The sequence below is a fragment of the Coenobita brevimanus genome, chromosome 61 (assembly GCF_032717465.1).
Source record: "Coenobita brevimanus isolate Jiangsu-jjx chromosome 61, ASM3271746v2, whole genome shotgun sequence".
In the NCBI taxonomy this organism is placed as follows: domain Eukaryota; kingdom Metazoa; phylum Arthropoda; class Malacostraca; order Decapoda; family Coenobitidae; genus Coenobita; species Coenobita brevimanus.
The window spans coordinates 36,088,411-36,115,010 of NC_137014.1; the positions used below are offsets into that span (position 1 = coordinate 36,088,411).

The following is a 26,600-nucleotide window of genomic DNA, read 5'->3' on the forward strand; positions in this document are numbered from 1 at the left end:
TCCTTCATTCTACCTTCCTTCATTTACCTTTACTCCTTTCTTCTTCCTCTCTCTCTCTCTCTCTCCTTCCTTTCTTTCAATTCCTCCCTCCTTCCTCGTGTTTCCTTCCTTGCCTCCTTCTTTCTTTCTCACCTCCCTTCCTATCCCCACTCCCTCACTTCCTTCCTTCCCTCCTTCCCTGTCTTCCTTCCGTCCTTCACTGACTCTTTTTTCTCCCTCGCCTTTCTTCCCTCCCTCCCTCCCTCAATTGACCAGAGGATTAAAAAGGGAGGAAAGGGAGAGAGAAAAAGAATCCCTCCCTTTCCATGACTTAATGATCCAGGGAGAGAGAGAGAGAGAGAGAGAGAGAGAGAGAGAGAGAGAGAGAGAGAGAGAGATTGCTTACAGGACACACACACACACACACACACACAGCTACAAAGGTTACAAGGTCCTACAAACAGCTCTCTCACCCACACCCAGATCCACACCCACATCCCCATCCACACCCTCACCCACACCCACATCCCCATCCACACCCACACCCACATCCCCATCCACACTCTCACCCACATCCATAACCACATCCACACCCTCACCCACACCCACATCCACACTATTACAAAGATTACAGGAAAGCACATTGTCACATCCACATCTTCACCTCCCAACATCACAACGAGAATAGCATCACACGTAGCAAGCTTCACTGGGTGGTTGGGAGCTGCATGGGGAGACAGGGAGCTGCATGGGGAGGTAGGGAGTACAATGGATAGGGAGCTAAATGGGGAGGTCGGGAGCTGAATGGGGAGGCAGGGAATCTCAATAGGGAGGTAGGGGAGCTGAATGGGGAGGTAGGGAGGTGAATGGGGAGGTAGGGGAGCTGAATGGGGAGGTAGGGAGCTGAATGGGGGGGTAGGGAGCTCAATGGGGGGGTAGGGAGGCCTTGTACAGCTACCTGGCTAAACTGAACCGGAAATTACTTAAATCATTCCAATCTCACCTGGATGCACGTAACACCTAATTTCTCCCCCATCCCCTAACATCCTCCTACGTCCGACTCACTCTTAAGAACCAAGATGCATTGTGCCTCTCTGTAAACATCTGAGAAGGAGTGCCACTTGCAACTGCAGTTAATAGACTCTTTGATGTGGCAACGCTGCAATAATGGCAACAAGAGAGAGGAGATGCTGTTCACCTGGCTCTAATTCCTTCCTTCAGGTAGTCCCTCTCTCACTCCTTCCTTCTTTCGTTCCATCCGTCCTTCCTTCCTTCCACTATTTTCCTTGCTCCTACCCTACTTCCTCTTTTTTCTTCTTTACTTCCTTGTTTTCTTTTTCTTGGACATTTCTTCTATAGTCCTTGCTCACTACCTTTTTCCTCTCTCTCTCTCTCTCTCTCTCTCTCTCTCTCTCTCTCTCCACGACGTTCCTTCCCCCTGCTCATAATAACATGGCAGAGTGAGGTGGAGTAAGGTTCCAAGCCTTTGAGATACACACACACACACACACACACACACACACACACACACACACACACACAAAGCCTTCAAACTCCCACACAAAGGCCCATGAATTCCCTTGCACATATACAGGAGAGAGAGAGAGAGAGAGAGAGAGAGAGAGAGAGAGAGAGAGAGAGAGAGAGAGAGAGACAGAGACAGAGAGAGCTCCCTTTAAGTCATCTTCTCTCCGTCTTAATCTAACAAACCCTTTCAGCTCAGACAACCCCCCCTCCCCCCACGTATGCCTGTCTGTCTGCTTTCTCTCTCTCTCTCTCTCACCTCCACCTACTCTTGTCCCTTCTTTCATCACCTGTTTCTCCTACTGGGACACCTTCATTACTATCTTTGCACGTGGAGACTCAGGTGATCTCGCTAATTAACCAGGTGTTCTGATGACTTTTCCTGCCGTGCTTTTCTGGGGGGGGGGGGATCGCGTGCTCATTCACCTCGCCTCTTCACTGAGTCCTATAGCTATCTGACCCCACCCCCACACTGCATGACCCCACCCCCACACTGCAAGACCCCACCCCCACACTGCATGACACCACCCCTACACTGCATGACCCCACCCGCGCACTGCACGACCCCACCCCCACACTGCACGACACCACCCCCACACCGCACGACCCCACCCCCACACTGCATGACCCCATCCCCACACTGCATGACACCACCCCTACACTGCATGACCCCACCCCCGCATGCATGACACCACCCCCACACTGCACGACACCACCCCTCACACTGCACGACCCCACCCCCACACTGCACGACCCCACCCCTCACACTGCACGACACCACCCCCACACTGCACGACCCCACCCCCACTGCACGACACCACCCCCACACTGCACGAACCCACCCCCACACTGCACGACACCACACCCACACTGCACGATACCACACCCACACTGCATGACCCCCACCTCTACTCCATAATCACCTACACATCTTTAAGGAGTTTACAAAAAGTCCTGAGATGATGTAAAGGAACTATCAATCGCAACAACAACAACAACAACAACAACAAAGCCTTATGCCCAGATGTAAAAAAAAAAATAATGGTCAAAGATACACGATTTTTTTTTTTTTTGCTGTGGAATATGTCACAGCTAATTACAAATAAATGAAAAAAAAATTGCTAAAAATCTTCCCCACCTTTGACTGATATTGGTTACTGTGTGTGTGTGTGTGTGTGTATTATATGTTCCATACAACTAGATCTAAATACAAATAAAACAGAAAAACATACGAACACCCTTACACACACACACACACACACGAATAAAAAACACAATCCAAACTCTTCCCCCATTTCTTGTAAGCAAAAATCCACACCTAGCACTTCCTCAAACCCCACCACACCTGGCCAATTACCATACACACCTGGCTAATTAACACACACACCTCCAATTTGCACACACACCTGCTTTTATCTTTTTTTCTCTCTAACCAATTACCCCTCCGGTCCTCTCTCTCTCTCTTTTTTTTTTTCATCAGTGCTTCCTCTCCCCAACCACCATCTAATCACTGCTATTTCCCTGCCTTATATCTCTCGCTCCCCCATCGCCGCCCTCCCTCATATCCACCTCTTCCGGGAACTTGAGAATATAAGTGTGGATTCCATGAAGACAAATGTGGGCGGAAGAAAGGGTGGAAAAAGGCAGGAAGGAAAGAAAGAAGAATGAGGAGATAGACAGGGAAAAAGGGAAAAGAAAATGTAGAATGAAGTGAAGCGAGAGGAAAAGGAGAGAAGGAAAGAAGGGTGTAGGAAGAGGAGGGGAAAGAAAGTAAGAAAAGATGCAAATGTCAGAAGGAAAGAGAGGGAAGGAAAGGCATGGAAAGAAAGTAAGGATGGAGGATGGGAGAGAGGGAGGGAAAGAAGGATGTAGGAAGAGGAAAGGTGAGAAAGTAGAAGAAAGTAGGGATGGAGGAAGGGGGAGAGGGAGGGAAAGAAGGATGTAGGGAAGCGCGAGGGAGGAGAGAAGGAGGAATGAAGGAGGGAGGTAGAGAAAATGGCGGCCGGGAGAGAGGGTGGACAAGAGATAAAAAAGTGAGAGGGGAGCAGGGAGGGAAGGAGGAAAAAGGAGGGAGAAAATAGTAAAGGGGAGAGAATGAAGGACAGAGATAGAGAGGGAAAAAAAGAGAAAAGGAAGGAGAGAAACAGGGAGAGAATAAGGGAGGGAATGAGAGGATGGAGTGGGAAGGGAGTGAAAGGGAGGAGAGATGGAAGAAGGGGGGGAGAGAGAGAGAGAGAGAGAGAGAGAGAGAGAGAGAGAGAGAGAGAGAGAGAGAGAGAGGGGGGGGAGGGAGAGGGAGGGAGAAAGGAAGGATAGAAAGAGATTAAAGTGGGAGAGACAAAGGGTGGGAGGGAGAGAAGTAGACAGGGGATTAGAGAGAGAGAGAGAGAGAGAGAGAGAGAGAGAGAGAGGAGGAGGAGAGGGGAGGAGGTATTAGTGAAAGTTATGGGCAATGAAGGAAGGAAGGAAAGAAGGAGGAGGAGGAGGAGGAGGAGGAGGCAGAGAGGGGAGAAGGAGGGGGGAAAGGGAAGTGTCAGAAGGTAACAGAAAGGAAGGAAAGTAGAGATGGAAAGGAAGGAATGAAGGAGGGTGAAGGAGAGTGAAGGAAGGACACGGGATGGACTGAAGGCTTATCACGGTGTCCTAAAGTTACCCTGATTATCGTACTCTTGACTGTGTGTGTGTGTGTGTGTGTGTGTGTGTGTGTGTGTGTGTGTGTGTGTGTGTGTGTGTGTGAGAGAGAGAGAGAGAGAGAGAAAGAGAGAGAGAGAGAGTCTAAATAAATGAACTTGTAAGCTTAAAATAAAAAATAATAATTCTTTCTCAATAATTCACTTAACATTTATTCTCTCCTTCTCTCCCTTCTTTCCTTCCATCATAAATCTTCCCTCCCTCCTTCACCAATTGCTACTTCTCTCTCCCTTCTCTCCTTCACCCCATCATTGTCTTCCATCTCCTCCCTCCCTCCTTCTCTCCTTCATTCCTTTCTCATCCCCTCCCTCCTTCCTCATCTCCTCCCTCCCTCCCTCCTTCCTTCTTCATCTCCTCCCTCCCTCCTTCCTTCTTCATCTCCTCCCTCCCTCCCTCCTTCCTTCCTTCCTCCTCTCCCTCGCTTATTCCACTCCCTCCCTTCCTTCCTTCCTCCCTCTTCATCCTTCTTTCTTCCTTCATCAACACCAGTCCTCCTTCTCTCCTTTGTCCTTCCTTTGTTCTCTCTCCTCCTTCCCTCCCTTCCATATTTCCTTCCTTCCTTCCATTCCTTCTCCCTACTTTCCATCCATCCTTTGTATTTGTCTTTCATTTCCTTCTCTCTCTCCTTCCTTCCATCCTTCCCTCCCTTCTTTCATCCTTCCTTCCTTCCTTCCCTCCCAAACCTTTTCTCACTTCCTTCACTCTTCTTTCCTTCACTACTATCTCCCTCCTCCATTCTCTCCTTCATTCCTAAATTCCTCCTTCCTTCCCTCCTCACCTTTGTCTCTCCCTCTCTTTCCTCACCTCCTTTTTCCTTCATTTCCTTCCTTCACTCACAGGCTAACACGGTCAACTCTCTCTCTCTCTTTATTTTCATTTCCTCACAATCCCTTCCCCTCTCTCTCTTCTCTGGATTTTTCTCGCATTCTCTTCCCTCCCCTTCTCTCTCTCTCTCTCTCTCTCTCTCTCTATTATTTTTTTACGTCTCTCTAAATCACCCCACGACAATAAATTTAAAGAGAGGGGAAAAGAGGATAAAGAGAGAGCGAAATAAAGGGGAGAGGAGGGGAAAAAATATGAATGAGAGAGGGGTGAGGGGAAGGATGGCGAGTAAGAGGAGTAAAGAGAGGAGAAAGAGTAGATAAAGAGAGGAGAAAGAGTAAAGAGAGGAGAAAGAGTAGATAAAGAGAGGAGAAAGAGTAAAGAGAGGAGAGAGAGAGAAGATAAAGAGAGGAGAGAGTAGATAAAGAGAGGAGAAAGAGTAGATAAAGAGAGGAGAGAGTAGATAAAGAGAGGAGAAAGAGTAGATAAAGAGAGGAGAGAGTAGATAAAGAGGAGAAAGAGTAGATAAAGAGAGGAGAGAGTAGATAAAGAGGAGAAAGAGTAGATAAAGAGAGGAGAGAGTAGATAGAGAGGAGAAAGAGTAGATAAAGAGAGGAGAGAGTAGATAGAGAGGAGAAAGAGTAGATAAAGAGAGGAGAAAGTAGATAAAGAGAGGAGAAAGACTAGATAAAGAGGAGAAAGATAAAGAGAGAAGAAAGAGATGATAAAGAGAGAAGAAAGAGTAGATAAAGAGAGGAGAAAGAGAAGATAGGGGAGAAGGAATTGATAGAGCAGAGAGAGAGAGAGAGAGAGAGAGAGAGAGAGAGAGAGAGAGAGTCAAAATACAAACCCAACCAAACAAGGACAAACACAAAAGAGATAAAGGTGAATAGGAAAGTAAAACAACAAAACAAAAACAAAACAAACAGACGAAGAAAAGAAAAGTGTAAGGAAAACAAGCAAAGCAGAGGGAAAGACACACACACACACACACACACACACACACACACACACACACACACACTTGCTCATTGGAGGCACATGGCAGGAACAAACAAACACACAAACAACCAAGCGAAGACAACATCCTCTCTATGGGTTGTTCCGTGTGTGTGTGTGTGTGTGTGTGTGTGTGTGTGTGTGTGTGTGAGTAATAACCCCTCTCTCTCTCTCTCTCTCTCTCTCTCTCTCTCTCTCCTCCATTCCTCCACTGTCCCTCCCCTTTCCCCTCATGCTCCCCTCCACCCCTTCTCCATGCTTTCCTCCTCCTCCTCTCCTTTTTCAACTTCGTCTTCCTTCTTTCCTTCCTTAATTCCTTTCTTTCCATCCATCCATCCTTCCTTCCTTCCTTCCTCCCTTCCTTCCTTCCTCCCTTCCTTCCTTCCTTCCTTCCTCCCTTGCTTCCTTCCTTCCTTCCTTCCTCATCCCCATCACAACAACCCGAGTCACATTATATAACCATCAGCTTGTTTTTCCTCCAACCTGCTCTCTCTCTCTCTCTCTCTCTCTCTCTCTCTCTCTCTCTCCACCAAAAGACTTCACCAATTTCTGTCGCTTCTACTTTGCTCCCCATCACCAATCTCTTCAGGTGTTAATTTCTCTCTCTCTCTCTCTCCAACCCCGAGGGACAAACACTATAAAAGTCTACGGAAAATGCACTGACGATTACAATGACTGACTGACTGACTGACTGACTGACTAAATGACTGTGACTGACTGACTGACTAACTAACTTACTGACTAAATGACTGACTGACTGACTGACTAACTAACTTACTGACTAAATGACTGACTGACTGACTAACTTACTGACTAAATGACTGACTGACTTACACATAATCCTATCTCCCTCCTTCACTACTAAAGTGGTCTAAGCCGAATAAAACAGTCTGGTATCAAGAAAATAAAGAAAATCGTCTGGATGTCAAGAAAAAAAAAAGCGTCTGGATGTATCAAGAAAATCGTCTGGATGTGTCAAGAAAATAAAAACAAATGACGTCACCAAAGAAAATCGCCGACACAGCCCCCCAGAGAGACGTATGGACCAATCACAGGCTCTCTCTCTCTCTCTCTCTCTCCTTCCTTCTCTTCCTCCTTTTCCTCTTCGTCCCTCTTCCTCTCCCTCTCACCTTCCTTTTCTCCCTACCTCCTCCTCTCCCTCTCACTTTCCTTCTCTTCCTCCCTCCCTCCTCCTCTCCCTCTCACACCTTCCTTTTCTCCCTCCCTCCTCCTCTCACTTTCATTTTCTTCCTCCCTCCTCCTTTCCTCCTCTCCCTTTCACTTTCTTCCCTCCCTCCCTCCTCCTCTCCCTCTCACCTCCTTCCCTCCCTCCCTCCCTCCTCCTTTCCTCTTCTCCCTCTCACTTTCTTCCCTCCCTCCCTCCTCCTCTCCCCCTCCAACTGTACCTTCCGCCCCACCTTAACGAGCTAATTAATCAGGCAGGTAGACAGGTAGACAGCATGAAAAACCTACTAAATTATCTGCCCCGTCAACCGCAAGACAGAGCGAGCAAACACAGTACTAAGAGACATAGGGTATTTGTCTCGCCCCTAACACTTCCGCGTATGCGATTTATTTTGCTTATTACACCTTATTATCCTACATATTCTTCAATCATCGCCACCATACTCTGCATAAATAACCTACAGAAGGATGTTAACCAGTCATATCCAAAAATAAATCGCAAAGGAAGAGGTGTTAGGGAGCGTCCACATACACACAAAACAACACTAACACTTTCTCAAAATATCGTTTTTTTTTTTTTTTACAGGTGAAAAAAAAAAAACCCATACACCAAGCAAACTCCATAAATCCGACGATAAACACCTTGCCATACATTCTCATACATTCATATATTATACAGTAAAGATGTATTATTCAGATACAGTTTATACACCGTCCTAGGCTATACATTTGGACATACAATTATACTCTCGCTATACATCTCCCTGTGTATACCTTCTCATACATTATACAACAACAGGTCTTTAAATGAATCATACAGTACACATTTCTCTTCGTAATTCAGTGCTTGATGTGTAAATTGTGTAAGTTAATGTATACACCATCTACATACACAAGCAACGGTGCACATAATATACATACACAGGCTAGGATACATGAAAAACACACACACACACACACACACACACACACACACACACACACACCTTACCGTTTCATGGGGTACTGCACCGTTTGGGGGGGGGGGGTAACTGCACCACATACCTGAAAATAACAACTATATGAATACCGTAATAATAATAATAATAATAATAATAATAACTAGAAAAGCACTCAGTAGAAAGCATACCTCCACAAAGGCCTAACATGCCGTTCCTTTTAATTCAATCAAGTGCTATTTGTTACTGTACGGCAGCTGGAAAAACATTACCCCCTATAAAGGCATACTTAAATCCGCTAGATCCGAAATATTATAGGGATCTGCGCCAAACTGTACACATTCGTAGATACCAACATTCTAAATATGCCTGATTATTATTTTCATCAAGATCCATGCAATATTCATTGACAAATTTACGAAAATGTCGAAAAACGTCGTATCTCGCAATGTTAAAAAAAAAAAAAAAAAAAAATCCTGGATCCGCACCTTTAGCCAGATCCACACCAAAATTTAATGGAGTCTATTCTGCGCCAAGACACATTCTTCTACCAAGTTTCATGCAAATCCGTCCGGTAGTTTTTGTGTAATCTTGCTCACAAACCAACCAACCAACCAACAAACAAACAAACGGACATGGGTGAAAACAAAACATCCTTGGCGGAGGTAATAATAATACTGATGATGATGATGAGGACGAGGACGATGATGATGGCGAGGACAGACAGACAAACATCGATGGAGACATCATTATATTTCATCACACCCAGTCGACTTGAAATATGTGCATATATTTATTCTCACTCGCTTCATATCATATCAGTTTCGCGATATCATCAAACCCCTCCCCCCCTTTCCCCTTGCGGTCTTTTTCCCTCCTCCTCCCTTTCTTCCCATTTCTCTCCGTCCTTCGCTTCCTCTTCCTCCCTCTCCATCACTTCTCGCCTCCATCCCCTCTCCCCTCCTCTCCTCTAGCAATTCTTCCTTCCCTACCTCTCTCTTCTTCTTTCCTTCTCCTCCCTTCCCCTCGCAGTCATTTCCACCCCCCTCCCTCTCTTTCCTTCCCCTCTCTCACTCTTCTCCCTCCCTCTTTCCTCCTTTCCCTCCTCTCGCAGTCCTTCCTTCTCCTTCCTCTCTCTTTAACCTATACCCCCCCCTCTCTCTCTCTCTCTCTGTCCTCATTCTCTCCTCCCTCCTTCCCTTATCACTCTCTCCCCCTTCCTCCTCCCTTCCCTCTTCCACTCCCCTCTTCTCTACTCTCCTTTCGCAGTCTTTCTCTCCCTTCCTCCCTCCCTCCCTCAGGTGTCGGTGGTGCAATAATTAACACACCTGGCTCGCAACCAGACCCAAAGACCGATTCTTAGGACCGGTCAGACTGGTAGGAACGGTCTGTTTCCCCTTTCTCCCTGTTTCTCTCTCTCTCTCTCTCTCTCTCTCTCTCTCTCTCTCTCTCTCTCAGCATGCAGTTCTTGGCTTGTCTTAATTTTCTACTCTCTCTCTCTCTCTCTCTCATTCCCTCTCTCTCTCTCTCTCTCTCTCTCTCTCTCTCATATTGCCTTTGAGTAAGCCTACCGGAATTCACACTTAATATATCCCGCGGGGGGAGGAGAGGAGGGGAAGAGGGGAAGGAGAAAGAGGAAGGGGGAGAGGGGAAGGTGGGTGACGTCCAGGGAGGAATGGAGGAGGGAAGGGGGGGATGTCCAGAAAGGGGGGTGGAGGGGATGGGGGAGATGGGGGAGGGGAGGGAGAATAACCACCGTGCAAAAGGAAGGGGAAATGTCCAGTGGGAAGGGGAAGGGGAAGGGGTAGGTGTCCGAGGGGAAGGGGGGTAATGTCCAAAGGGGGAGGGGAGACAGGGGGGGGGAGAATGGGGCGGTATCCAGTGTTGTCCAGGTGTGTGTGTGTGTGTGTGTGTGTGTGTGTGTGTGTGTGTGTGTGTGTGTGTGTGTGTGTAGTAATTTCCAAGAGAACAGAAAGACATTACAAACAAAAATCCATAATTCCTTTCCAAAAACAACCAACCAAACAAAACAATCTACCTAAGCCACCCCTCTAACCCATTTTCTCTCCCCCCCTACAGGCCACTTCCCGTTTTCTTCGGAGCTGTGTCTCGTGTGGATTTCTCTGGACGTCCTCTTCTGTACAGCGTCGATCATGCACCTCTGTACACTCTCGGTCGACCGTTTCCTCTCTCTCAGGTAAGAAAATAAAGAAAATAAAGAAAAAAAAAGAAAAAGAAAAAAGAGGAAAAAAGAAAAAAAGAAGATTAAAATGAAAACGAGATCTCTACCCCCCCCATCACTCTCTCTCTCTCTCTCTCAAAAATAACCTTTCAGCTGCATAAAAATCATCATTAATTAGTCTATAAAGGTGGAAAAGAAGTAATCGGACTGAAGAGGTTAATTTAAATGATATCTCTCTCTACTAAAAAAAAAAAAAAAAACTCAAAAAACTGTATATATACAAGTATATTTTTTCGAGGTAGTTTTTCTCACGAAGTTACCCCTTAAAAGTCGGTCCTAGAGGAAGCCGTTTTCTTTGATCCCATTTTTTTTTTTTTTTTGCATCCTCAGCGCGCGAATTTTCAAAGAGAATTTCTCATATACTTTAAATACCAAGAAGAAAATATGGCATTTTGAGACATTTTATAGATTTTTTTAGATTTTATTCATGGGTATATTAATTTACTATTCCGCCAGTCACTCTCTCATCTAACACTACACCCTACACTACGGTGCAATACAGGTGATGGTGTTGTGTTGGGAATTATAGGTCACACACACAGTACCACCACACCACACTACGCCACAACACCACATACCACACCACACCAAATCGACACCTCACACCATACCACATTACACCACACCACACCACATCAACAAACCCACTTCTACACCACACCACACCACACACCATACCACACCACACCACATCAACAAACCCACTTCTACACCACACCACACGACACACCATACCACACCACACCACACAGCCTTTGTTAGGGATTGCATGGCCACACCACACCCGCGCCAATCGCAAATGTATAGTGCTGGCGGGGAAAGGGGAGGGGAAAAAGCAGGGAGAAGAGGGAGGGAAGAGGGAAGAAGCAGAGAGAAGAGAGAGGGAAGAAGCAGGGAGAAGAGGGAGGGGAGGGAGAAGAAGCAGGGAGAAGATGGGGAAAGAAGGGGAGCAAAGAAAGTGAAACGGAAGCGGAAGAGTACGGGGAGAAGCGTATGGGGAGAGGAAGGGTATGGGGATAGGATGAAGGTGAGAAGAGGAAGGGGAGAGCCATGGAAAAAGGGGAGGGGAAATGGGGAGAATCAGGGAGAAAAGGATGGGGAAAGGGAAGAGAGGGAGAGGCAGAGGCACAGGGAGAGGAGGAGAATGGTAAAGGGGGAGGGGAAGGAAGATAAGGAAGAAACAGGAGGAAGAGAGGAGGGGAGGAGGAAGGGAGAAATGGGAGAAGACAAGGAATACAGAAAGAAAGGGGAGGGGACTGTGAATGGAGGGGGAGAGGAAGACTGGGATAAGCGGTGGGGGGAGGAGAGGAGATGGGATAAAAAGGGAGGAGAGGAGGACAACAAGAGGGGGAGGGGGGGAGGGCAAGAAAGGGGGTGAAGGAGGAGAGAAAAGGAGGGGGAAGGGAAGGAGGGAAAAGGGAGGGGGGCATGGAGAGAAAGAAACGGGCGGCAGTAAGAGGGAAGAGGGAATGAAGAAGTGGGGGGGGGGGAGGTAGAGAAAGGGTGGAGGGGGGAGACGGGGGAGAAGAGGGGGAGAGTCACTGATTACTTTTTTTTTTTTTTTTTTTCAGTTCGCGGTGGAAAAAAATGGTGGAAGAATTTTTGAAAAGGGGATTAATTTTTTCAATGATTTCAAGTTTTTTTTTTTCCAGCGCATTTTTTTTTTTTCCGGCATCTGATTGCAATATTTTTTCGTCCCTCGCTTTGCAATTCTCTCGTCACTCAATCGTTCGTCAGTCACAGTCGTTCGTGCATTCATTCGTCTATCCCGGGCTCCTCTGCACCTTGGGGATCTCTCTCTCTCTCTCTTACTAATTCTCAAACTTTCCTTCCTCCTTCACACCGCTTTCTTGCTCCTTCGTCTTAACTTCTTTTCCTCCTTCCCTCTCAACTTCCTTCTATCTCTCTCTCTCTCTCTCTCTCTCTCTCTCTCACCACACAAGCCCCCTTTTCATTACTCTCACACACATAGACGACACCCCTTTTCATTTGCGAGGTTTCACTCTCTCTCTCTCTCTCTCTCTCTCTCTCTCCACAGAACTGCTGCTATGCTTAACTCATTCAAAATATGAATTATCAAACAACCAAGGAACTCCACTCAAAGAAAAAATAAAGATAAAAAAATATGAAAAAAAATCACTGCAAGAAAAAAAAAAAAAGTAAAAACTACAAATAAACCAAACTTTACCCTCCTGAAGGCCGCTCAAAAATTAGACAAGTTGGAAAAAAAATATTCATGTGGAAAACAGAAAAAAAAACTAAATTGCAACTAAAAAAAAAAGACAAAAATAGCCCAGTTGATCACACATATATTAAGCAGGGAGAGAAATACACCCCCGCCCCCCTCCCTTTATTTATTCTAAGGGCAGTATTGTATTTATGAGAGAGAGAGAGAGAGAGAGAGAGAGAGAGAGAGAAAGGTAATGACGTCACTAGTCCCATAGCCACCTCATCCATTCTGAACTCTCTCTCTCTCTCTCTCTCTCTCTCTCTCTCTCTCACACACACACACACACACACACACACACACACACACCTTTGCCCTTTACGACTACTTCCCCTGGTGGGCGAATCGGTACACGGGAATTTCGAGATAATGAAGCAGTTACAGACGAGAACGGCTTCGGAACGGCGTGGGAAGCTGGATGTCAGGCACGAGTATCGACTAGGAGAGGAGAAAGCGCTGGACACTGTAGGGAGTTTGTATTACTGTAGTGTTTTGAAGAGGCTCAGGAAATGCGACACATAAAAAAAGGGGGGGGGGAGAGGGAAAACCAAAAAGAAGGAAAATGAAAAGCTAAGAAAAAAGGAAAGAAAATTAAAAGAGGGGATGAAGGAAATGAAGGAAAAAAAGGTAATAATCTTATCTGTAAATATTTAGGATTCGTATTTTCAGCTAGTAATTGTCAACTAAGTTTCGTTCACAATCTGGAGACATTATTACTAGTAGTAGTAGTAGTAGTAGTAGTAGTAGTAGTAGTAGTAGTAACATTATTGTCATTATTATTATTATTATTATTTATTATTATTATTATAATTATTATTATTATTATTATTATCTCTACAATCTGATATTAACTCTGGGTGAATATTTACCTCCTCCAGCTCAGGAAGTGTCTCCAAATCATCATAATATTGTCTGGTGGGAGCAATGCTAAAATATACATCATCGGGGTGAAGGGGTTAAGATGACTGACAGTACAATTATTCAACATACCAGTATCTCCCAATTAACACTAAAATTTTTCACTGAATATACCACAACAATGCATTTTTTTTTTAAGTCGGTTTGTCTGGCATCCTCTCAAATGGAACTGATAAAAGAAGCTCAGCAACTATACTGTGAAATAAACACTTCTCTCTATACATATTCCATTGCAATTAATAAAACATAAAAAAATATTTCAGAAGGTCACTAATCACTAAACCTAACAAAAAAAAAAAAAAAAAAATCTCACTACAGATTAGTTCTTGGATGGGTGACCGCTTGGGAACACCAGATGCTGTTGGCATCCCTACGTGTCAAGTGGGGTTGGTGGAGGATTAGTGCCCCTCCCTGTAAAAACAATTAACTCTAAGCCCTTGGCCACCCCGTTTGGGATACATTGCGTCTGGCAATGAATGAATGAATGAACTACAGAATGTCATGATATCTCAAACTGCACCTGGAATGCAATTAATCTTCGCCATAAATAAATCCTGCTATAGCTCTTCAGGAGAAATACGTATGCAAATAACATCAATACGTCCTGAAATACCTCTAAGATCATGTAGGTATGATTACAAGACCGAACGAAGAAAGCCTTATAATTTACTTCTTGCAATTAAGTCACGGAGCTACCTATGAACGACTAGCGTAATTATTTGTTACCTAATTACTTGTTACTGGATCTCAGAATCATCCACATTATTTTAATCTATCCTAACTCGTTCCACATATGCAGACGTTAGAAATAAAACTGTGCTAACCCTCTCTAAGCAACCCATTTGTGAACAGATGTAGCGACATTTGTTTACCGTGCATTCTCACGAGACGCGTCTGACCAACAATCGTATGACTGAAATAAGCTTCGACGAAAATCAGATCCTATTAAATATATTACATGGAATATTAACCGTCAATAAGGTACGTTTTCTAATATCTTTAATTACCAGGACCGGCACTGTACAAATATTACCATTACAACACTCGTAAAAATTCGCCGTTAGCAACTGCGAGGTACGGGCCGGATAGTGCACCCTTCGCTGTTGCCATCAAATACAATACTTATTACGGCACCACCTTGATTTGTTTGTGAAGGAAATATGCCAGACATTAGTGTTTATGTAAATGAAGCTCATCAGGTGCAATTATGCAGGTTACTTCATGTGTAGTTACGTACAATGCACCGTACACCAATGCAACCAGTATTAGTCCAACCCAAACTAATCTAGCTTATCCAAGGAATAAAATAATGCAATTCTAGACCTGTGGGAATCTGCTTGCCATTTGAAGAGCCGTAGAAATGTGGAGGTTGCTTAAACACACGCATCACAAACCACAACAAAAACTCGAGTGATGCCACGATGCGCTCGAGGGGAGAAGACCGTGACGTAATAAGAATGCTTGCACATGATTGGCTGATGAGAAGTCATCCCCCAAGAGCTTGATTCTCATTGGCTGGCCCGCCGAGACGAATGGCAGCCTCACCTCTACCTCACCCAGGGATTTCGTCTTACCACTGGATTTTAGCGATGGATATATAACTAGCAGGGGTTAAAGGTATATTGTAAGGAGAGAAGTAGTGTCTGGTTGGGGTAACTGAGGAAATACTGTTCGGTAACCAGAGGGAAAGAATATTATCCGTGAAAATGATCCACTTTGTTTTCACCGACCATAGTCCACTGAGTATCATGCACACTTACCCGTTTCGTTCCGTGTTTCGAGTTACCGGGAGGAAGAGCGGGTTCATATACTGGACGATGAAGCCTGTCTATTCATGCCACTTGATTAGCGAGAATAGTGCAGTGTGTGAGGATAAAAATGTTGCTTTGGATGCTCGCGAATGCAATTAACATCACTCACTCAAAAAAATGCGTTGATATGCAGTTCTCTTGCTAAACTCGCACGCAATTAATAGCGCAAAGTAAAAATGTTTTGGAAGGTGATTACATTTCCTAAACTCAATTTTTTTTTTTAAGTAAGGCATTCAAAACTTGGATTGCGAGATTTTTCTTTCCAACACGAATTGCAATCCGAATGCGATTAACAAAAGCTCTCGATATTTTTTTTTTAAATTCTGACGGGTTCTTCGCACGTGAAAAAAAAAAAAAACAGTAAAAGGTAATATTATCTAAACCACTATACATATGAAAAGACAACGAAAATAAAAAAAATAAAAAAAAATAATCTCGCCGTGAACGAGTATTCGGCTCATCAGGAGGTACCGAGTTATATGAAAGAGGAAGTGTCAAAAAAAAAAAAAAATAGTATCATCCATGCTATTATCTTACCAAATTTAACCCACAAAGAAGTAGAGGTAAGAAAAAAAAAAAGGTGAAATTAGCCGAGCCGAAGTGCACCCAGCCGTGTTTATATTCGCCCCGCCTCCCATGGCTCTTAGGCGCGTTCTAGCGACTCTCTGAAGTCAATCGTGTTTGTTGCTCTTTTTTTTTTTTTTTTTTTTCTGAATTCCTTATTACAAAAAATCAATATTCGAAATAATTGTAATTTTTGGAATATTTGTTACCATGGCTTTCACTTTACGTTATTTTTAGTCACACACACACACACATCGGCAATACTGTCTCCATAATTGGCCTAACAAACACGCGCCTAATCCCCTTTTGCACGCACTACGAATAAACTGAGAGAGAGAGAGAGAGAGAGAGAGAGAGAGAGAGAGAGAGAGAGAGAGAGAGAGAGAGAGAGAGTTTGCACACCGACGCCAACGTTCATTTTGGTGCAACGCGAAACAAAAATGGCCAAAAATTGCAGTGTTGCATGGTTCAAAAGTGCACGTGCAATTGCAAAGTGAGGGAGATAATGGCGTTCATTCCACCACTACTCTATTGCCAAATGCCCAATCCCAGAGTTGATCAAGGGTGACTGATTAATAAATAGATAGACAGATGGATAGATAGGTAGGTAGATTAACAGATACAGATATTTAGACTGATTGATAGACAGATTGATAGACAGACAGACAGATCGATAGACAGATAGACAGGTAGACAGACAGATTGACATAAAATACGTCAGATGCGGGACCATACGGGGCTACGCTGGAGTGAAATACCTGTGTGAAAATCATTAGTAAGAGCTTTGCCGAAAATCCTTAGGCGTGACTGACGGACCGGGCCCCTTCTAGAGATTTTCCCGCCTTTAACATCATCTAGTCTCGTAATCTTCATCTTGGGGTCAATTATGTAGTAAATACTTATTTTTAATTACACCCGCGCTCGCGATGAAAAAGAGAGCGTCATGTTTTAAGCGGTGTGTGTATCAGTCTATCTATCTGTGTGTGTGTGTGTGTGTGTGTGTGTGTGTGTGTGTGTGTGAACAAAAATAATCAAATTTTTACCGATTTTAACCAAACTTGGAAAGGAAAGGTTAGGGGTCGGCCAAGGAGGGAATCTATTGTTTTCGGATAATAATAGCTCAAAAAAAAAAAATAAAAAATAAAAAATCTTAAAACCAACGAGAACACGAACTTAACACGGATTTTTTTTTGTATTTATTCCTTTCTTCTTGCATAATGAAAATGAAAATTCTTAACAACTTTCCACTTGCGACTTATTTTTTAAACTTTATTTGCTGAAGGAACAAAGAGACAGGAAGAGTTCCTATAATATTCTTGTCCTCTCTCTCTCTCTCTCTCAAAAAAAAAAAAAAAAATCTCGCTCGCAAAAAAAAGGAAAAAAAAAGGAAAAAAATAGAGAATCGATTTTGTTTGTTGTCCTGTCACCTGCTGGGCACGAATCCAATTTGTGGGAGATATTGAGAGATCATGACTACCACTACCACCACCACAACCACCTCCACAACCCCAGCCATCACTTCCACCAACATCACAATCCTCACCAACCACCTCCACAACCACCACCACAACCACAGCCATCACCTCCACCATTACTACAACCATCGTCAACACCACTACCACCACAACAACCATCACCTCCACCAACACCATAATCCTCACCACCATCGCTACCATCACCACAACTACCACAACCACCACCACAACCACAGCCATCACCTCCATCAACACAACAATCCTCACCTCCATCTCCGCCATCACTGCCTCCACTAACACCACAACCATCACCACCACCACCTCACCATTACCACAATCATCATCATCATCACCACCACCACCACAACAACCATCACCTCCATCAACACCACAGTCATCATCACCACTACTACCACCACCACCACCACCACAACCACTACAATCACCGTCATCTCTCTCACCACGACCATCATCACCATCTTCACCACTCATATCTGTTTGTCACCTGTCACTACGACCCTCATCATCATCACTACCACAACCACAACCATCACTATCATTACCACAAATATCACCATCTTCACTATCAGCACCACTATCACCACCACCACAACCACCACCACTATCACCACACCCACGGGGGGTCGAGGAATCAAATAACATCTAATTGGCCTCCTGTTATCCCATTCGGAGAGAGAGAGAGAGAGAGAGAGAGAGAGAGAGAGAGAGAGAGAGAGAGAGAGAGAGAGAGAGAGAGAGAGACAACAGATATCATTAAGTATGGACTATATAGATAAAATTTCAATGTTTTTTTTTTCTTTTCACACAGCATGGTTGAAATTTGAGGGGTGTCTTTCAAATGTCTTTCCCTTTCTATATATTTCGTTCAGGAATTAAAAAGTGAGGAAATAATACCAGCATATTGACTCACTCTGCACAGCTGTGGGCAAAAGTTCGGTGATAATTTTCTGCCTGTACTGTCCCCTGCCTTCCATATTTCTCAATCCCTCCTTAAGAACACAGTATCCTTCCTTTTAATATTCTTTATGTGTTTCGTACTGACTCACATAAAATTAATTCATGTAACACCTTCCACCGCCAAAGCTGCTAGGGTAGGTAACCGAATTTTTGCATGCGACTGTACTTGTGCCTCCCACGACCCCCACCCTACCCTATCACCCCCCCCACTAACCCCCTCCCTTCTCTCCCCCCTCTGCACCTCCACCGTATCACCCCCCACCACTAACCCCCTCTCTTCTCTCCTCCCTCGGCACCTCTCCCCCACCATCCCCCCACCACTAACCCCCTGCTCTCTCCCCCACCCCTGCAGGTTCCCTATGAAGTTTGGTCGCCACAAGACGCGCCGGCGGGTGGTGCTGAAGATCGTGCTGGTGTGGTGCCTGTCCCTGGCCGCCTCACTGCCACTCTCCCTCATGTACGCCACCTCGCCCCACGCCACCATCGTCGACGGGGTGTGCCAGATCCCCGTGTCCCTTTTCCAGATCATCGCCTCCGTCATCTGCTTCTACATCCCGCTGGTGATCATGCTGGTGACGTACGCCCTCACGGTGCGCCTCCTCAGTAAGAAGCTTGGTGAGGGGATGATGGTAGGGGGGGTGGAGGTAACGCCCTCGCCCTCGCCCTCCCCTCGCTCACTAAGATGGAAGAGATTGCTTTGTAAGACCACCTCCTCCCTCACCACCACCACCGCCGTCTCCCTCACCGAGCAGGATCTGGGACCGCCGCCCCCTCCCCCGCCCTGCCCCCTGCCGCCCCCCACCCCCACCCCGCCAGACACCAAGGTTCGTCGCTTCAGTAGTAGTCCCCTGAGGCGTCCCCCTCTTGTGCGCTACACCAGTCACCACTACCACCGCGCCGCGCTGCTACGAGGGGGCGGGAGCGCAGTGGCAGAGGGCGCAGGAGGGAACGAACGCGGCTACCCACCACACGCGCCCCCCTCGCCAGCCCCCGCCTATGAGCTGAGCGTGTTCCCCCCAGGGGCCCGCTCCGCCCCCACCTCCACCAACACCTCGCCCCACCACCGCCCCCGCCCCCGCCCCGCCAGCCAGGAGGTGGAGGATCCCGCCCCCGCCTGCGAACAGAACGGCGATCCCGGGGGGAGGGGGGCACGAGTGGGGGAGTGTGAGGGGCTGGGAGAGTGCGAGGGTGGGGAGGAGGGGAGCGGAGTTGCCGTTCCCTGTTCCTGCGCCCCAAGATTCTTCCTGGAGGACATGCGGGCGGCGGGGGGCCCTGGGGAGGGGGAGGCGCGCCCCCACGAATCCCCCGCCCCCTACCGCACCCGCCGCCACAGCCAAGGGAGGGGGGAGCAGCGGCGGCACAGCGGCAGTCGAGGGTGTCTGGCCTGTTGCCGCGTGCCGTGCCGCTTGCGACGACATAATAACAGTAAGCAACAGCATCTGACATTCTACCGCAACTCAAAGGTCATGCTCTTCCTCTTCCCTTCCTCTTCTCTCCTCTTCCCCCTTCCCTCTTCCTTCTCCTCCCTTCCTGTCCTCTCCCCTTCCTTCTCCTCGCTTCCTGCATCGCTCCCCTTCCTCTCCATCACAGTCCCTTCTCCCATATCTTCTTCTTCCTCGCTTCATCTGCTCTCTCTTTCCCCCTCTCACTCTCTCCTCAACTCGTCTCTTCTCCCCGCTTCCTCGTCTCTCCCCTTTTCCTCTCCACTCCCCTCTTTTTCTTTCTTATTTTGTGTGGTCAAAGTAATGTGTCTGAAATTTTTAAGTGCCAGATTTAGGTATTGTGTTATCAGTCGACCCCACTTCTCCTCTTCCTCTCTTCTCCTCTTCCTTTCCTCTCCCTCTCTCCTTTCTCGCTTCCTCTCATGTTCCTTGTTCCTCTCCCCTCCTCCTCCTGCAACCTTTCCTCTCCTTTCTTTCATCCTTCTTCCTCTCCTTTCCCCTTTTTTCCTCTTCTCGCTTCCTCTCATCTCCTCTCTTCCGCCCTTTGTCCTCTCTTCTCCCCTCTTTTTCCTCTCAGTTCTTCTTCTTTCCTCTGTTTCTCTCCCCTCCTCCCTTTCTCGTCTCGCTCTCTCTTCTCCCCTCTTCCTCCAATTTTTCTCTCCCCCTCCCATCTCCTCCTCTCCTCTCCCCTCCTTCCTCCCCACCTCCCAACTCCCTTACCGCCCCATTTTTTTCCCTAACTGGCCCACATTCCAGAGGGCTTAGCCAAGTCATTAGCAATTTCTTACAACCGGTTTATTCCTGCAAATGACACCTTAATTACCTCGTTATCATCATCATCATCGTCCTTACCTTTTTTTCGACCTAAAGGTGGGGTGACGTAGGATCCAAAGTCTAAAAAAAAAAAAAAAAAAAAACTATCATCATACCCGGTGAAGTGGGCCACACAATCATCCACACCTCATTCAAGCCCAAGGAATCCTGACTCCACCTAACATGCTAGCCTTGTCCTATTAATTTTTTTTTTTTACAGGGGAGGATGCGTCTCTGTCTTCTCCGTGGCATGAGGGGTCCAGCCCCCCCAGAACACCCCAGGACCTTGTCACGCGCGCCGCACTCAGGTTAGTAGGGGAGAGAGAGAGAGAGAGAGAGAGAGAGAGAGAGAGAGAGAATAAAGAGTAGGCAGTAGAATTAAGAGGCGAACTGCATGAGAGAGAGAGAGAGAGAGAGAGAGAGAGAGAGAGAGAGAGAGGAGTAGGAAGGAGAATTAAAAAAGAGGCGAGCTGCATAATGTGTGTGTGTGTGTGTGTGTGTGTGTGTGTGTGTGTGTGTGTGTGTGTGTGTGTGTGTGAGAGAGAAAAAAAAAAAGAGTAAGAAGTAGAATATTACTAAAAAAGGGGCCAACTGCATAATGAGAGAGAGAGAGAGAGAGAAAAAAAAAAGTAAGAATTAGAATATTATTAAAAAAGAGGCAAACCGCATAATGAGAGAGAGAGAGAGAGAGAGAGAGAATACTGGAGGAAGAAGGAGGGGTGGAGGGAAGGCTGAAACAAAGAGAATATTGGAAGAGAGAAAAGAAAGAGAAAAAGAGAGAGTGGAGAAAACAGGAACTAAAATAGAAGAGAAGGAGGAAGGAACAAAGGACTGGAATGAGAGAGAGAGAGAGAGAGAGAGAGAGAGAGAGAGAGAGAGAGAGAGAGAGAAGACAGAGAAAGAGAGAAAGAGAGTAGAAGGAACAGCCCCAAACATCAACAGAACCCCCCTTCTTACATAAATCTTACCTAAATCTCAAGACGTATTTTCAGCCTTCATTAAACTTCTCAAGAAACTACAAACAACTCATTTCCCGTCTCCAAGATATTACAACCTGGATTTTCAGAAGGAGGAGGGTAAACTTCTGGGAGTTGATGTGCTACGTGTAATATTTCTTAGCGTAGTACATGTAATATCTTTCTTATTCTGAGTTGGTCTGTACTTTGGGGGACTTTAAGTATGAGTTTTTTTTATATTTATACTGTACGTAGGTATTTATGTATATTTATGGCTTCCCTTTCCTCTTCTCTACTATTTTTTTTCTTGGTATTGCGTCTTTGTCTGTCTGTCTGTCTCTGTCTGTCTGTTTGTCTCTCTCTCTCGTATTCCCTTTATCTTATTTTTTTTCTATTTTTTCCTGTTTTACTTCCAAGTCTTCCTCCTTTTCGCTCATGCTATCATTCACACCCTCTCCTCCTTACCCCCTCCCCTCTCCCTCTCTCTCTCTCCACACGCCTCCTCTCCCCCACCCAACATTCTCAATCTCCCTCAGTCTCTTCCCCACTTTCTCTCTCTCTCTCTAACTCTATCTCTAACTCTCTCTCACAGATCAGGGGGACAGGTGACGACAATGGTGCACCACAAACCAAGCTCCACCGATTCTTCCTCTTCCTCGTCCTCGCGTGGGCTATGGCGGCAGCAGTCTTGTTCCGCGTCTCTCAAGTTTGTTTCCTCTAAGCGACACGGAAGGAACATTAGGATGGAGCAGAAGGCCACGAAGGTAAGGGAGGGAGGGAGGGAGAGAAAGGAGGGAGAGAGTGAGAGATAGAGGGAGAGAGAGAAGGAAGGAGGGAAAGAGAGCAGGAGAAAGGGAGAAGTAATACTGACTGTGTGAAAGGTTTGGACGAGGAGGATAGAGATGGAAACAGGATGAGAGAGAGAGAGAGAGAGAGAGAGAGAGAGAGAGAGAGAGAGAGAGAGCAGCAGGGAAGATGAGGCAGAAAATGTCCAGGAACTGGGAATGAAGCTCAATACAGGTAATCATCCTTAATTAATTTCCTCTCCTCAGCAATAATCTTCATTTTTTCCTACCCACTAAATCTCTCTCTCTCTCTCTCTGTCTCGTCTTCTTCACCTTCGTACCGTTGTTGGGATCATTATCGAACGGTGCGGTGGTAAACATTCTTTCCCATTTCCCTCTAACATCGTCATTCTCTTATTTCCCTTATCCTCTTTTTCTCCTACGTAACCGTTCTCCCTCTCCCTCTCTCTTCTCAGGTCTTGGGCGTCGTCTTCTTCACCTTCGTACTGCTCTGGGCGCCATTTTTCATCATCAACGTGCTCATCTCCTGCGGCCTCCACATCGGCGAGGAGATGATCAACCTCGTCACCTGGCTGGGCTACGCGTCCTCCATGGTCAACCCTTTCTTCTACACCTTCTTCAACAAGACCTTCAGGCAGACCTTCCTCAAGATCATGAAGTGCGACATGGAGAGGAACAGGAAATACCACTTTTGAGGAGATCCGAAAAAAAGGGAAGGCGAAAATTTTGGCGCGCGCACTCGTCCGTTCCCGCCAAAATTTCTCCTTCCTTCGGTCATGATTATTCCTGACGTTTTCTTTACCCGATTATCATGACAACCCTAATATAAGACTGCCTTACTTTTTTTCAACAGTACTCCGAGGGAAAATGTATAACTGTGCTACTATAAGTACGAGGGATGATGCAGTTTTAAGCTTTCAGTGTGCCGAAGACGTTTGGCAGCGAACTCGGACAGTGTGTGTGTTTACATTTATGACGTCACAAACTCCTGGGGGGAATCTACTGTACGTGTAGCTTGGACTGTTACCGCCAATTCGCTTGCCATTTCCGTATGCATATATATCTACCTGTTAATTAAGGGACTCTAGCAGCTCTGTAAATGCCGAATAAACTACATAATTGGCTATAAGAGAAAAGGCGCGTCAGAAAATGTTAAGCAGCCGAAAAAAAAAATAAATGAACGACGAAGGGGGATACGTACTCATAACAGATAAGCTTCCTGAGAATATAGAGATTCCTATGTATGTTTTTCCTTGTACATATATATATTAACCCCCCCCCTCCTTACGCCCATTTTACGCCCACCTACGTCCCAAACCTTACAGTATTAGCAGCCGTACCTATATGTCTGTCTGCAAGAGTAACGCGCACCATCGATGTTAACCCCTTCAGCCCGACGACGCTTTATTTGACTCTGGGCCGTAGTTTAGGTGGCATGGGAAGCTTCTTAACACCTCCTCTCTAGCGATTCATTTTACCTACTGCACCTCGTCATTCTCTTGCATCTACACCGTTACAATAATGATGTGGTTTATATAACTGAAATACAAGAGGATCCTGGGGCGTAGAGTTCAAAATAAATCGCTAAGGAAGAGGTGTTAGGCTTAGGAAACCATCTGAGGGATTAATTAGTCTCTCCTGAGCTGCATAAAATCGTCCGGATCATAAGCGATTTAATAATACCCTCTTTATTTTATCACTCTCCTCTCTTCAGTTTAACTTGGCCCAGAACTGCCATCTCTCCTCCTTGAATGCTGAGATGTAACAATAGACTGACACTAGAATAAGATGCTAGTCACGAAGAAGTGCTGTGGAAAGGATGTAGAGCCATAACATTGTCTTCTGCCACTAGGCCAAGTTAAAGTGAACGAACTACTGTATAAAGTCTCCCGAGAGGATATGGAAATGTGTAAGGCTAAAATAAATCGCTACGGAAGAGGTGTTAAGCGCTCTTGTGCCTACTGGAGACTAGGAAAGGCGTCCTCGAGCTGAAGGGGTTCACACACACACACACACACACACACACACACACACACACACACACACACACACACAGTCCCCCACCCCCCTAATTGCCTCGTGTACGTTGGAAAGGACAACTTGCTCAATTACCGCTCCTTGTCTGGCGTCTGTGTGCGTTTCTTGGCCGTCTGTGTGTGTGTGTGTGTGTGTGTGTGTGTGTGTGTGTGTGTGTGTGTGTTTCTACATGTAAGTAATTGCCCATGTCTGTTTTGCCTTGTGCGCTTGCTTGCTTGTAGATGTGTGTGTGTGTGTGTGTGTGTGTGTGTGTGTGAGAGAGAGAGAGAGAGAGAGAGAGAGAGAGAGAGAGAGAGAGAGAGAGAGAGAGAGAGAGAGAAACGCGCTTAACCTCTTTAGTCCGATGACGTATTCTACAGTCCACTCTTACCATCTCAAGACAATTAAAATAAGTCTTAAGAAAGGCCTCTCGAAGTTAAGGGAATTAATGAAGCCTATCTAATAATAATAATAATAATAATAATAATAATAGCACGGAGAAGGACAGTAAGGTGTACCAAGCAAAATAAGTCACTTAGGAGACGGTGTTAGGGAACTTCCTTAAACGGCGAGAGTACATGTTTAAGGACGGTAATTAAGTACGGTTAGGAATCTTACTTAACGACTTTTCCTTACCGATTTATTTTGTTATTCTGCTCCGTTACTATACCCTCGTGTGTTACGCAATCTATGTCGATATTGAAAAGACATAAGAAGCAAACCAAGGGATATTAATGAGTAGTCTGTGAAATAAATCGCTAAGGAAGAGGTGTTAGGGAGCTTATAAATGACGAGCATACGGCCTTGGGAGTCCCTAGCCTAGCCTACTGGAGAGGGTGGCCTTCACGTGGTGGCACTGATATAACTGGTTGGGTCCACTGCCTATACACAGGTCACTCCCTTCCCTCCTGTCCCACTAAAAGAATATACCTGACAGAGGATGAGGTAGATAAGTAATAGCTATGGTAGATGAAAGGAGATGGCAGATGAGAATGAGAAGTAGGGTAGATTATAAGATGGTTCAGTTCAGGCCTGCAGTCTACCGGGTTTACTTTTCGAATGAGCCTGGGGGAGTTGGTTCATATACTGACCTTTCACTGACCTCCATCGACCCCATTAGACCCCCACTGACCTCTTATTGACCTCCATTGACTCCACCATTCCCATAACCTATATTGACCTCTTACTGACCTCCATTGACCCCCACTGACCGTTATTGACCCTTCCAATCCCATGACCTCTATTGACCTCTATTGACCCTCACTGACCTCCATGGACCCTTCCAATCCCATGACCTATATTGACCTCTTATTGACCTCTATTGACCCTCATTGACCCCTCCAATCCCATGACCTATATTGACCTCTAACTGACCTCCATTGACTCACTGACCTCCACTGACCCACTTTTAAAGCTTAATTCTTGCTGCTTCCTCACTATTTTATTTTTATTATTTTTTGAGCATTAAAAATTTGTGATTAGAGAAGTTTTTATTATCTTTATTTATTTATTTATTTTTACTGAAAGAGGTGTATATACTGTATATCTTTTTTATTACGCCCCTTTAGTACGAGCCGACTTTCCGAAATTGAGAAGGAAAAGAATATAAACTGGTAAGTAGGATGATAGATAATAGATAGATAGATAGATAAACAGACATATACAGGACGTCATTGCGCTGAAGGGGTTAAGGCTGCCTCGTTAATCCGGATATAGCAGGATTTAGCCTATTTATTTATTTATTTTATCGGGAGAAGTGTGGGTTAGCGACTTAATTCAGCCTGAGAGAGAGAGAGAGAGAGAGAGAGAGAGAGAGAATCCTAAATGCAAGAAAATCAAGAAAAAATAAGAATATATATACATCATCGATCTGAAGAGACAACTAAAATTTTTTCATCACAAGATACTAGGCAAAATAATCCTTGGCAAAAATAGAAAAAATTATTGTTATTATTTCGCGCTCTCGGGCTCCTATGACCCACTTCTGGCCGAGAAAAATCGTCTGGCATATAATATAATGGGGGATTATATTAGTCACGATTATAAGCGCGAATTATACCCGTGAAGTATACTCGACATGTATATACGTGATACTTGATATACGCGATACCTGATATAACGCGATGTTCGAATTACGCGGTACTTCATATCCGCGATCCTTTATATAACGCGAGGGTTGGATGAGGGAGACGGCCGGGGGAGGGAGGGGAGGAG

General features: G+C 45.5%; 1 protein-coding gene across 1 annotated transcript in view; it reads left to right on the plus strand.

Moving 5' to 3' along the window:
• Positions 1-23,260, plus strand: part of 5-HT2B (5-hydroxytryptamine receptor 2B) — a 100,253-nt gene extending 76,993 nt beyond the window's left edge. Inside the window, exons 2-6 of the mRNA XM_080275320.1 lie at positions 10,218-10,335; positions 18,706-19,778; positions 20,829-20,916; positions 22,157-22,328; positions 22,826-23,260. Coding sequence (XP_080131446.1) covers positions 10,218-10,335; positions 18,706-19,778; positions 20,829-20,916; positions 22,157-22,328; positions 22,826-23,065 — 1,691 coding nt within the window. The 3' untranslated portion in view covers positions 23,066-23,260. The remainder of the gene's footprint in view (positions 1-10,217; positions 10,336-18,705; positions 19,779-20,828; positions 20,917-22,156; positions 22,329-22,825) is intronic.
• Positions 23,261-26,600: the final 3,340 nt, after the last annotated feature.